An 11,200-nucleotide genomic window follows, 5' to 3' on the forward strand; every position below is an offset into this window, starting at 1 on the left:
CAATATGGGCGATCGCCCAGGGTGCCATCTTGCTGGGGGCGGCACGGGGAGACAAACAAAAGTGGCCGTATTTTGACCCTTGCCTTGTTTGTTTGTTTACGTTGCCTGCTGCCTGCCTTTTGATCATCCACCAGTGATATGACCACAACTCTGGATTTGCCTGTCTACATTTGTTTGCCCCTGTGTTGACCATTATGTGCCTGACCATTCTGCTGAATAAATCCTGCATTTGGATCTGCACTCCGTTGTCCAGCGTCCACTTCACATTCTAATAATATTGACATTAAATTGGCTTTAAAAAAATTTAAAACTGCTTTTATTCTGGAAAAATAAAACAAATAAGACCCTCTTCAAAAGAAAAAAACATTATAGGAAATACTGTGAAAAATTCCTGAATCTGTTCAACATCATTTGGGAAATACTTTGGAAAAAATGTAATTGAAATGTATCATTTTGACTGTATCTGTATATATTTATGCAAGCACATGTTTCCCACCTGTTCTCTAAGAGCATTGATCATCTCTTCATCTTGAGGTCTGGCCTGTCCTCTTTCTCTCATTTCCTGCTTCAGTCTTTGCAGTTCGCCGGTCATGGCTCGCTCCACCTCTATTCCCTATGCACACACAATCACAGCTCACTCATTAAAGGGTATCTATTATGCAAAAATCACTTCTATAAGGAGTTTAAACACAGTTGTGTGGCAGTAGTGTGTAAATATATCCAGCTTCTAATGGTAAGCATGTATAAATTGTATTGTTTATAATCATACATGATTACAGCAGTCTGCAGAAACACTTTGATTGGCATTCTCCCTTTGTACATCTTTCTTTCTTTCTGACTTCCGGTTTTGTTCCACTGGGTCCCCTCAAGGTTGCTGCCTCTCACCTCTTTTGTTCATCATGTATACTAACGATTGTCGTAGTATTCACAGGGATTGTCATATCATTAAATATGCAGATGATTCTGTGATTGTAAGTCTCCTCCACGATCAGGATTTGGGGCATGGACCTGCTGTGCAGGAGTTTACTTCCTGGTGTGATAGATTTTCTCTCCAGTTGAATGCAAGCAAAACAAAAGATATGGTGATAGATTACAGGAAGGCTTCTCCAACCCCGAACATAACTAATATTAAAGGCTTGGACATTGAAATTGTTGACACACATAAATATCTAGGGGTTGTTATTGATAATATGTTGACATTTCAACCTAACACCCAGGCGGTATATAAAAAAGTCCAACAAAGACTGTTTTTTCTGAGGAAACTTAGATCATTTCAGGTCTGTATCTCTATGATGATGCTGTTTTATAAACAATTTATCGAATCTGTTTTATCTTTTTGCATTGTAGCTTGGTACGGCAATCTTAGTGTGTCAAGCAAGAACAGGTTGAGCAGCCTGGTGAAGGTGGCAGGCAAGATCATTGGTTTTAATCAGACTGGTCTAATGGTAATCTACCAAAACTATGTACTAAGGAGAGCTCAGGGTATCCTATGCACCCCGGATCACCCATTGTTCTCTGTATTTCAGCTGTTGCCATCAGGACGTCGTTTTAGGGTTCCTATTTGCAGGACAAATAGAACCAGAAATTCTTTTATAATGGTGGCCATTAGGTCATTAAATGAGTCCAGGGGGGAGGGGGATGTCTCTATATACTGATGTATGGATGTTGTGTAGTAGTATTTTTTAATGTGTACATGGAACTTCGCCTGTGTTATGGTACCTTGTTGCAATTTTAGTTTCCCTAATGCCTAGTTCACACTAAAGGATTTTAAGCCTGATTTGAGCCCGATTTGGAAGTTAACGAGCTCGCCGACAGATCGGGCTGTGATCGGGAAGAAATCTGCGGGCGCTCGCCGCTCTTTATGTGTGAACTACTGAACAACGCATCAACGAGGCTCGCTGACGCGTCGCCGACACCTCGCAGACGGAAATCCAACATTCAGCATGCTAAATATTCCAGAGCAGTCGGCCGACTCAACCCCACGTGTGGTCAGATGTAGTGACGAGCTGCAGCCAATGAGAGAGCAGATCAGCATGAGCCGCGTGCCTGTGTGTTCAGGAGCTCAGCAGAAACATCTGTGATTGGTCAGAATGGGCATCGGTGCACTCGCTTCATTCTGCGTTAGCACAGACATGAGAGGAGGATATATTAACTGTGGAACTAGAATTCTGTAACTATTAGAATTACCATACTGCTCATTCTGACCGTTCTCATATGAAACGCCATATTGTCACAACATATTTACATTCAAAGCTATTATTGAGATATTAAAATTAAGCTTTGAATGTCTGGCATCATATTTAATGACACCATTACCCTAAAAATATCATCTTTTTTTTTTTTGTAATACAGCCTATAAATATGTAGTTAAGATACTAAAACACTTAAAGGTCTTGGCTTTCATTTTCACTGTCAAACAGGAGCTATTTCACAGCACAGAATATGCTGTTTTGAAAGATATCTGAAGTAAATTGATGTTTTTGCCATCAGAAAGTTTTGTTTATGTTAGCAGGAAGTTGCCAGGCAAGAAAATGCACACATATTTAAAGTCACTGTGAAAAGTATCAGACATGCATGCTGTCATTTTGACCAATATGGTAATTTAAGGCAGAAATGCTCAGTTCTTTACTGTTTTGTAATAAAAAAAAATAACAATGTCAGAAAGAAATACACTGATAGTTAGAAAACGGCACGGTGTTATAAATATGTTAGTTTTATTTCAAAGAGTTATAAAATTACAAAAATTAAAAACTCTCTGTGTATCTATCCACTCAAACCTTGCAGATGAGTGATTAATCCGCTCATAAATCAGCTGATCTGACGATGTTTTTAAATGCTTTCTCCAAAGCTTGAAACACTGTCAGTGATGTCATCAGCACACAAGCAGCCAATAGTGTTCAGCTTTTTCTGACGACTCCTCCCTCAAAATTTCATTGGCTGTGGTTTGGTAGCTTGAATGAGCTGATGGGGAATGAGTTGTTGTCAGATCATGTAGTGTGTGACCCCCCTCTTGTGGATCGTTCACGGAGTGTTGCGTAGTGTGAACACCACAGAGATTAAAAGACACAAAGTCAGGTCATGTAGTGTGAACGGCACAGCGATCTGCTGATGTTTAAAATCCTGTAGTGTGAACTAGGCTTAACGGGATAATAAAGCTGAGTCTGAGTCTGAGTATATGCCATCAGAGAGGGAAAGCCCCGCCCACTAATGACCATCTCTCCCTCATTAGCATAATAGCACAATAAACGGTGAGGTACGTTTCATTTTGTGGTTGAACTATCTCTTTAAGCTGGAATGACGTCTGAAAGCACGCAGTTTGTTGAGGATAATGTGAATTACGTAAGGTTTATCTCACAGCAGATGACTGAACAGCACAAGTGAGAATGATTTACAAAGTCAGGCAATTAAACTGTGACTGATTTGCTGAATCAGTGTTGTGTGGCAATGACGATTAAAGGACAGTTCAAAGTGCTGGCTTACAGCGGGAGAAATAAATATTGAACACGTCATGCTTTTTTCCTGGGAATAATATCTCTTAAGGAGCTGATGACATGGAAGAAAACCAGATTTTGGTAAAAATCCAAACGATACAAACATGAAAATAAAACAAAACAAACAAAATCTAATAAATGAGTTTTACATACTATGAATGAAATGACACAAGGAGAAAGTGCTGAACTACTGTTATGTATTTACTTGTCGCCAGTAAAACGCAGCAAAGTGTTTGACCACCTGAAATCTTTAAACACTAAAATCGCCTTTTTGCAAGAAACGCACTTAATACCAGCGGACCATCTTAAACTTCGTAAAGGATGGGTGGGCCAGCTTTTTCATTCTTCATTTTCAAATAAGGCAAGAGGCACCGCTATTCTTGTGCACAAGTCAGTACCACTCTCGGTAACTAAAATAATCTCAGACCCCAATGGTCGCTTTATTGTTGTAGTAGGGAAGCTCAATGGCAACAATTTAATTCTTGCTAATGTATATGGCCCAAACTGGGACAACATGGATTTTTTTAGTAAATTCCTGTATTCTCTTCCAGATATAAATTATTGCCAGCTTATTCTTGGTGGTGATTTTAATTGCTGCCTAGATCCTTTATTGGATCGTTCATCTACCAGGCCCCTTTCTTTGTCTAAGTCATCCCAAGTCATAAAGCTATTTATGGAGCAGCATTCAGTGTCTGATGTATGGCGCTTTTTCAACCCTTGCGATGTATTTACTTGTGCAAGAAATGTGTTTTCTTGACTTGTGGTGCAGTCAAGATCACAAGGTCTGTTTACCATAACAAAAACACATCGGCAACCAAACCATGACAAGTCCTTATAGTTTCTGCTTCACTCAACACTCTTTAAGAGCCAGAGAGAGAGAAAACAACACGTGATGAACGTTGAAATAAATAGGACATGCTTCCTTCTTCCTTGAGAGGACTGAATACACACACATCAACTTTGATTTTCTGGAAAAAAAAAAAAAGACATTTTATTTTAATGTACAATTCACACTATTAACAAACCCTTAACTAAGACTTTTAGCTTGATAAACTACTGATTAGCTGCTTATTAATAGTTAGTAAGGTATTAGTAGGGTTTAGGTTTGGGTATTGGCTAGGACTAGGAATGTAGAATAAGATCATACTTTAAAAGTGGTAATCAACAGTTCATATATTAATAATATGCAGGTAATACTGCAATGGTAAATGCTGGGAATTGGTACTTAAACTACAGTGTTTCCAAATTTGAGTCTATTGACATGTGACTTGTGGAGAATGACAGAGGTGTTGGATTTCTGAGTGGAACGGTGTTAGTTACAAGCTTAACAGAGCACAGCCTTAGTGCTTTGGCGTGTTTGTCATTGCAATCTGTGATTAAATGTTATGAATGGCTTTTTAAATGAGCTCAAGGGTTTGACATCTGGTGGGAGAGAAGAGAAAGGTAAACCTTGACCTTGAGCGGGATAAATCTGTGATCTCGGATACCAGCTTACTGTGACGGGAACGAGAGTAAAAGCGGTATAAACAGAGTCAACAGGAGCAGGTGAAAATAAAAGAGGGTGTAAAAAAAAAAAAAGAAAAATTCAGTATCACTTTTGTTGATACCCATCTAATTGCACTAATTATATATATTTTTAACAACTGTTTTGTAGCAAAATGTAGGCTGAAAAACTGTATTACCTATTAGGCTTGGGCGGTAATACAGTAATATGGTATACCGCGGGATCTAAACATAGCAACGGTGTCAGTTTCAATACCGTTACACCATCATAAAAACAATGCACTAATAGGAGACAAGTATTAAATATTAAATATTATTTATTTAATGCCTACAAATGCGTATGCGTGAATGTCATCACGGGACAGTGTGGAGGAGAGAGAGAGAGGAAGAGAGAGAGAGAGGTGAGGTGGCGAGTCGTGCACGAAGTGACCTGCAGTTTGGCAGTATTTCAGGTTTCGACCGTACGAGAAGGGAGACATGATAAATACGAACTAGAGGTCTGCATTCCCGCTGATGTACCGCGGGAGTCAGCCAGATTTCTTACGGTGCGGGAATAAGTTTCCGAATAAAGCGCGGGAGCGGTTGGTAACTCTGGTGTAATTTGAAAGGGAGCTCCTGAGCGAGCGAGCACGCACGCATCCACATGGATGCTGTTTGTTTGTGTTTGTGTGTGTGTGTGAATGAGAGAGCGTAGTGCTGTGCATCTCTCTCTCTCTCTCTCTCTGTGCGTGCGTGAGAATGAGAGCGAGAGAGCGTCTTGTGCATATCGCTAATACGAACAAGACAAACAGGTGACAGCGAACCTAAGGTCGCATATACGGTATTTAGTTTTTGAATGGTTTAGACACAAGCCTATATATATATATAATAAACAATTATATATATAATTAAAAATAAATAACAGTAATATTGTTATTATACAATTATTATTCTAAATAAATAACAAAAATTTATTCTAAATGTAACTAAAAAACAATCTAAATGTAGCGGAGGCCAGCTAATAAGTTCTGTGCTGGTAAACCTCACTCCTCTGACCTCTAAAAGTGCTCTAGTGACATACGCTAGAGGCCATGGTCTTTGCCTCCTTGGTAGAGCAACCGACTCCCATGCGGAAGGTCGCCAGTTTTTTACCAGCCTGGAGCTGGTTGGGTGGCTTAGGACTTGCGGGGTTATATTGGTGCCGTGACCCGGATGGGAGTGAGGGGGGGTGAGTGTAACGGAGGCCAGCTAGTAAGTGCTGTGCAGGTAAACCTCACTCCTCTGACCTCTAAAGGTGCTCTAGAGACAGATGCTAGGGGCCATGGTCTTTAGCCTCCTTGTTAAAGCACCCGACTCCCATGCGGAAGGTCGACGGTTCAATCCCAGCTTGGAGCAGGTTGGGTGGCGTAGGACCGGCGGGGTTACAGAAAAAACACAACTGAGTGATGCTAAGATAATTTCAGAAATATTTTGCATTAATAATAATTTTATTACAATGAAATGTTTTATAGAATGTTATATATATAATTTATATTTATTGGGCCCTCTAAAACCACCCCAGTTTCCCTAATGTGGCCTGTTGTGTAAATGAGTTGCCCACCCCTGGTGTAGAGTGTGTGACTGACCCTCTGCAGTTGCTGTCTGAGTCTCTGGCACTGTTCGCCGTGCTCTTGCTTCAGTCTGCTCTTCTCTATTTCAGCCTCATGGAGACTTTGCTTCATTTCCTCCACCTGCGCTTGCAGTTCCTGCACGTCTCGCTCCAGCTCCGACACCTGACCCTCCCACTGAGCCTGGCAGTTCTCCAGCTTCACCTGCAGCTCGTACCTGCTCTGCTGGAGCTCCTGGAGACACAACACACATACCGGACATCTTTAAAGTACACATGAAATCAAAACTAGCCATGTTGATTTTGTTAGCTCACATCGCTAGTTTAGCGGTGAACAATTCATCTGTGCATGTCATTAAGAAAATTGGTTTGTCCTTGTAGCTTAAAATTGAAATCTGAAAATGCACTTCCTGTTTGTTTTCAAGTAAACTCTCACATTCGGTCTGTCTGAGGTACTGGAGGTGGCTAACAGCTGTCAGTTTTGACAACAAAACAGAAATTCTGAGGAGGAGGTGTCTGTTAGGTTGTAATAACACTACATAAACCCTTTTCTCTGCTCTGTCTTTCTGAATGAAATGCCTACTTTACTACATCCCTGCTGAAAAATCCAGCTTAAACCAGCCAAAGCTGGTTGGCTGGTTTTAGCTGGTCGACCAAGCTGGTTTAAGAGGGGTTTTGGCCATTTCCACGCTGGTTTCCAGCCATTTCCAGCCTGGTCTTAGCTTGTGAATATGACCAGCTAAATCCAGCTAAAACCAGCTTGACCAGCCTGGTTTAAGCTGGACATAGGTGGTTTTGGCTGGGCTCCCAGCCTGGCAAGGCTGGTCAAGCTGGTTTTAGCTGCTCATCTCCCAGCCTGACCAGCTAAGACCAAGCTGGAAATGGCTGGAAACCAGCCTGGAAATGGCCAAAACCCCTCTAAAACCAGCCTGGTCGACCAGCTAAAACCAGCCAACCAGCCTAGGCTGGTTTAAGATGTTTTTTTTTGAGTAGGGATCCAATCAGCTCGCAGTAGAAAAACAAGCCACACCCACTGTTTTCTCATTTAATATTCCATTTCTCTAGTAACTGCATCACAATAGTAAAAAAATGGTTGCAGCTTCCGGTTCATGCAGCATTTAAACTTCACCATTCAATCATAAAAGTGTTCCTTCAGAGTGGATTATCGCTAGTTCATGCACTAGTAAGAACATTATTGGTTAATTTGGTCACTTTACGGTACATTTCTTGCTATGAGCAAACCATTAACTAAGTCTTTTGGCTCAATAAACTACTAGTAAGCTCGTTAATAGTCATAGATATATACATTAGATGTCGCCTACCCTGTTGTTGTCTATTGGAAGGAATGCGTCAATAGAGCCGCCATCTTGGAACAGGGTAGCGCTCCTTCGAAATGAATGCGGGAGCAAGGTACAGTGGAGGACTGTGGCCATCCAAAGCCAGAGATATACACATATATATATGATCGGGAGTTTTCCCTGGATGTTAGTATGCAATATATATATATATATATATATATATATATATATATATATATATTTTTTTTTTTTAATTACAAAAATTTTAATTTTACATCACTTTTCTACAATGATGGATTAGTGATCGCACGGGCATTCCTGACAAAAAGCTTGTGTATGTGTGTATGGAAATGTACTATTCACCCTCCCTGTTAAATCTGATCTAATCACGTCCTGAAACACAGCTCCTCTCCTGCTTTCACTTCTCATACTGACGGAGGAAGCGATTCGTTTGTGAATGAATCTCCGTTATGAACAACTCTTTCACTAGCCGACAATAATGCAAGTTTCTGGTACCGCAGCATCTCGTCATGTTTCTTTTGCATTGTTTGCTGATTTTATTCAACAAAACTAGCATAAGCCGAGTGTTTAGTGCGAGTTGGAGCTGCTTTGTCTTATGGTGAATGCAGTCCCTGCTGAGAAATCCAGCTTAAAACAGCCTAGGCTGGTTGGCTGGTTTTAGCTGGTCGACCAGACTGGTTTTAGAGGGGTTTTGGCCACTTCCAGGCTGGTTTCCAGCCATTTCAAGCCTGGATTTGGCTGGTTAGGCTGGAATATGACCAGCTACAACCAGCCTAGCCAAGTGGAAGTCCAGCCAAAACCAGCTAGTTCCAGCTTAAACCAGGCTGGTCAAGCTGGTTTTAGCTGGATTTGGCTGGTCATTTTCCAGCCTGACCAGCTAAGACCAGGCTGGAAATGGCTGGAAACCAGCCTGGAAATAGCCAAAACCCCTCTAAAACCAGCCTGGTCAACCAGCTGAAACCAGCCAACCAGCCTAGGCTGGTTTAAGCTGGATTTTTCAGCAGGGAAAAAGTCTCACTTTAAGTTAATGGTTTATGTACCATTCACGTTACTAACAAACCATTAAGACTTTTACTTCAACTACTCACCCACATAGCAGACGTAGCCCTCTTTGAAAGATTGTAACATCTGCTAAACATCGCAATCAATAGATTTTTGTTTGTTTGTTAATGAGCCGTCTTCAATAGGCTACCTCTATACGCCGTCTATACGATGAATCATGGTCTCTTTTTTGATAGAAATTAAGGTAGTAGGCTATTAATAGTGTGAATTATTACTTAAAATGAAGAGTAACAATAAGGATGTATTATTAGTTAAATGTTATATAAGGGATTTATGATGAACAATGATATATATTTTTTTACAGTACTCTAATACAGTATTTGTATGTCTGTGTGGAGTTTGCTTGTTCTCCCGTGTTCGAGTGGGTTTCCTCCAGGTGGTTTCACCCATAGGCAAAACTGGCCCTAGTGTATGTGAATGCAAGAGTGTACCCTGCTAAAAAATCCAGCTTAAACCAGCCTAGGCTGGTTGGCTGGTTTTAGCTGGTTGACCAGCCTGGTTTTAGAGGGGTTTTGGCCATTTCCAGGCTGGTTCTCAGCCATTTCCAGCCTGGTCTTAGCTGGTCAGGCTGGAAAATGACCAGCCAAATCCAGCTAAAACCAGCGTGACCAGCCTGGTTTAAGCTGGATATAGCTGGTTTTGGCTGGACTCCCAGCTTGGCTAGGCTGGTCAAGCTGGTTTTAGCTGGTCATCTCCCAGCCTGACCAGATAAGACCAGGCTGGAAACCAGCCCGGAAGTGGCCAAAACCCCTCTAAAACCAGCCTGGTCGACCAGCTAAAACCAGCCAACCAGCCTAGGCTGGATTTTTCGGCAGGGTATTGGTGTTTCCCAGTGTCAGGTTGCAACTGGAAGGGCATCCACAGCGAAAAACATGCTGGATAAGTTGGCGGTTCATTCCGCTGTGGCGACCCCTGATTAATAAAGGGACTAAGCCGAAAAGAAATTGAATGATTGAGTATTAGTGTGTAACTTCAGTTGATGCAGACACAGCTGTTCTCACGGTGCATTAACTAATGTTAACAAGCATGAATTTGGATTCTAATAATGCATTAGTAAATGTTGAACTACGATTAATAAATGCTGTACAAGTTCTGTTCACACTTAGTTCGTGTTAGTAAATACTATGAAACCTTACTGTAAAGTGTGACCAAGAAATATAAACGCGACAGCAGGAACTTTAGCCCTCTCACCTCAATCTGCTGTGTGTATTTTTCCAGAAAAGTGTCCCTTTCTTCCTTCATCTGTCTGTTTTCCATGAGCAAAGCATTTCCCACCTGAGCAGCGAGTATAACTTCATCCTCCTTTTGCCGAAGAGCCGCAAACAAGTCCTCAGAGTCCTGATAAACCGGCGCATCATCTTCAGCATTGCTGAACTCAAACATGTAGAAATCCTCGCTCACTTCCATTTTAATAGCTGATGGAGCTCCAGTGCGAAGAGATTTAAAAAGAGCCTCGGGTCTTCATGTATGCCTGTGAAAGCGAGTCGTCGAGTTGTTGTCACTGGTTTAGTTTGAAGGCAGATAATGGGGATGGGAAATGCAGTGGGCTGGGCTTGCGTCTTACTTTCAGGTGATTCTTCGGGTTAATCGTTTACTAGACGTCGTGTAGACGTTCACTGCATACAATGTTTTTCTTAAGAGTTTTTTTTGTCTTGTTTCTAGTCTAAATGTGTCAAAATGAAGTTGGCTTTATTTGCTTAGAACAAGCTAAATAATCGGCCAATGGGGTAAGTAAAAATAATATTAGTTTCGCATGGAAATAAGTTTACTTTGCTCACTCCATTGGCACATTATTTAGGTTTTGAGAAAAAACACACCTATTTTGATATACAGCCCTCCTGTTCAATTTTAAAACTTGTATATTTGCTCCCCAATGTCTGTTTAACAGAGATTTTTTTCAACATTTCTAATCATAATAGTTTTAATAACTCATTTCTAATAACTGATTTATTTTATCTTTGCCATGATGACAGCACATATTTTACTAGATACTTTTCAAGACACTTCTATACAGCTTAAGGTGACATTTAAAGGCAGAACTAGGTTAATTAAGTAAAAGTTAGGGTAATTAGGCAAGTCATTGTATAACAGTGGTTTGTTCTGTAGACATTCGGAAAAGAAAAATGCTTAATAATATTGACATTTTTAAAATAGTTTTAAAAAAGTTAAAAACTGCTTTTATTCTAGCCGAAATAAAACAAATAAGACTTTCTCCAGAAGAAAAAATATCATAGGAAATA

At 40.7% G+C, this 11,200-nt stretch overlaps 2 protein-coding genes across 4 annotated transcripts in view; both read right to left on the reverse strand.

The window, feature by feature from the left end:
* si:ch211-235m3.5 overlaps window positions 1-10,463 on the reverse strand; it is a 29,593-nt gene extending 19,130 nt beyond the window's left edge. For 2 of the 3 annotated variants that reach the window (XR_015508921.1, XM_087283602.1), the window contains exons 1-3: window positions 10,152-10,463; window positions 6,599-6,814; window positions 497-613 (exon numbers count right to left, since the gene is read on the reverse strand). Coding sequence is in view for 2 of the 3 variants with exons in the window: in XM_087283602.1 (XP_087139728.1) it covers window positions 497-613; window positions 6,599-6,814; window positions 10,152-10,367 (549 nt within the window). In the remaining variant the exon portion in view is untranslated. Of the gene's footprint in view, window positions 1-496; window positions 614-769; window positions 909-6,598; window positions 6,815-10,151 lie in introns of those variants that run through there. The other variant, XM_087283603.1, reaches the window with a different exon arrangement.
* The window catches only part of amotl1 (angiomotin like 1), a 314,310-nt gene that overhangs the window by 186,142 nt on the left and 116,968 nt on the right, over window positions 1-11,200 (reverse strand). The gene's annotated exons all lie outside the window — the stretch shown is intronic.

The sequence above is a fragment of the Danio rerio genome, chromosome 15 (assembly GCF_052040795.2).
Source record: "Danio rerio strain M-AB ecotype USA chromosome 15, GRCz13ab, whole genome shotgun sequence".
NCBI lineage: Eukaryota > Metazoa > Chordata > Actinopteri > Cypriniformes > Danionidae > Danio > Danio rerio.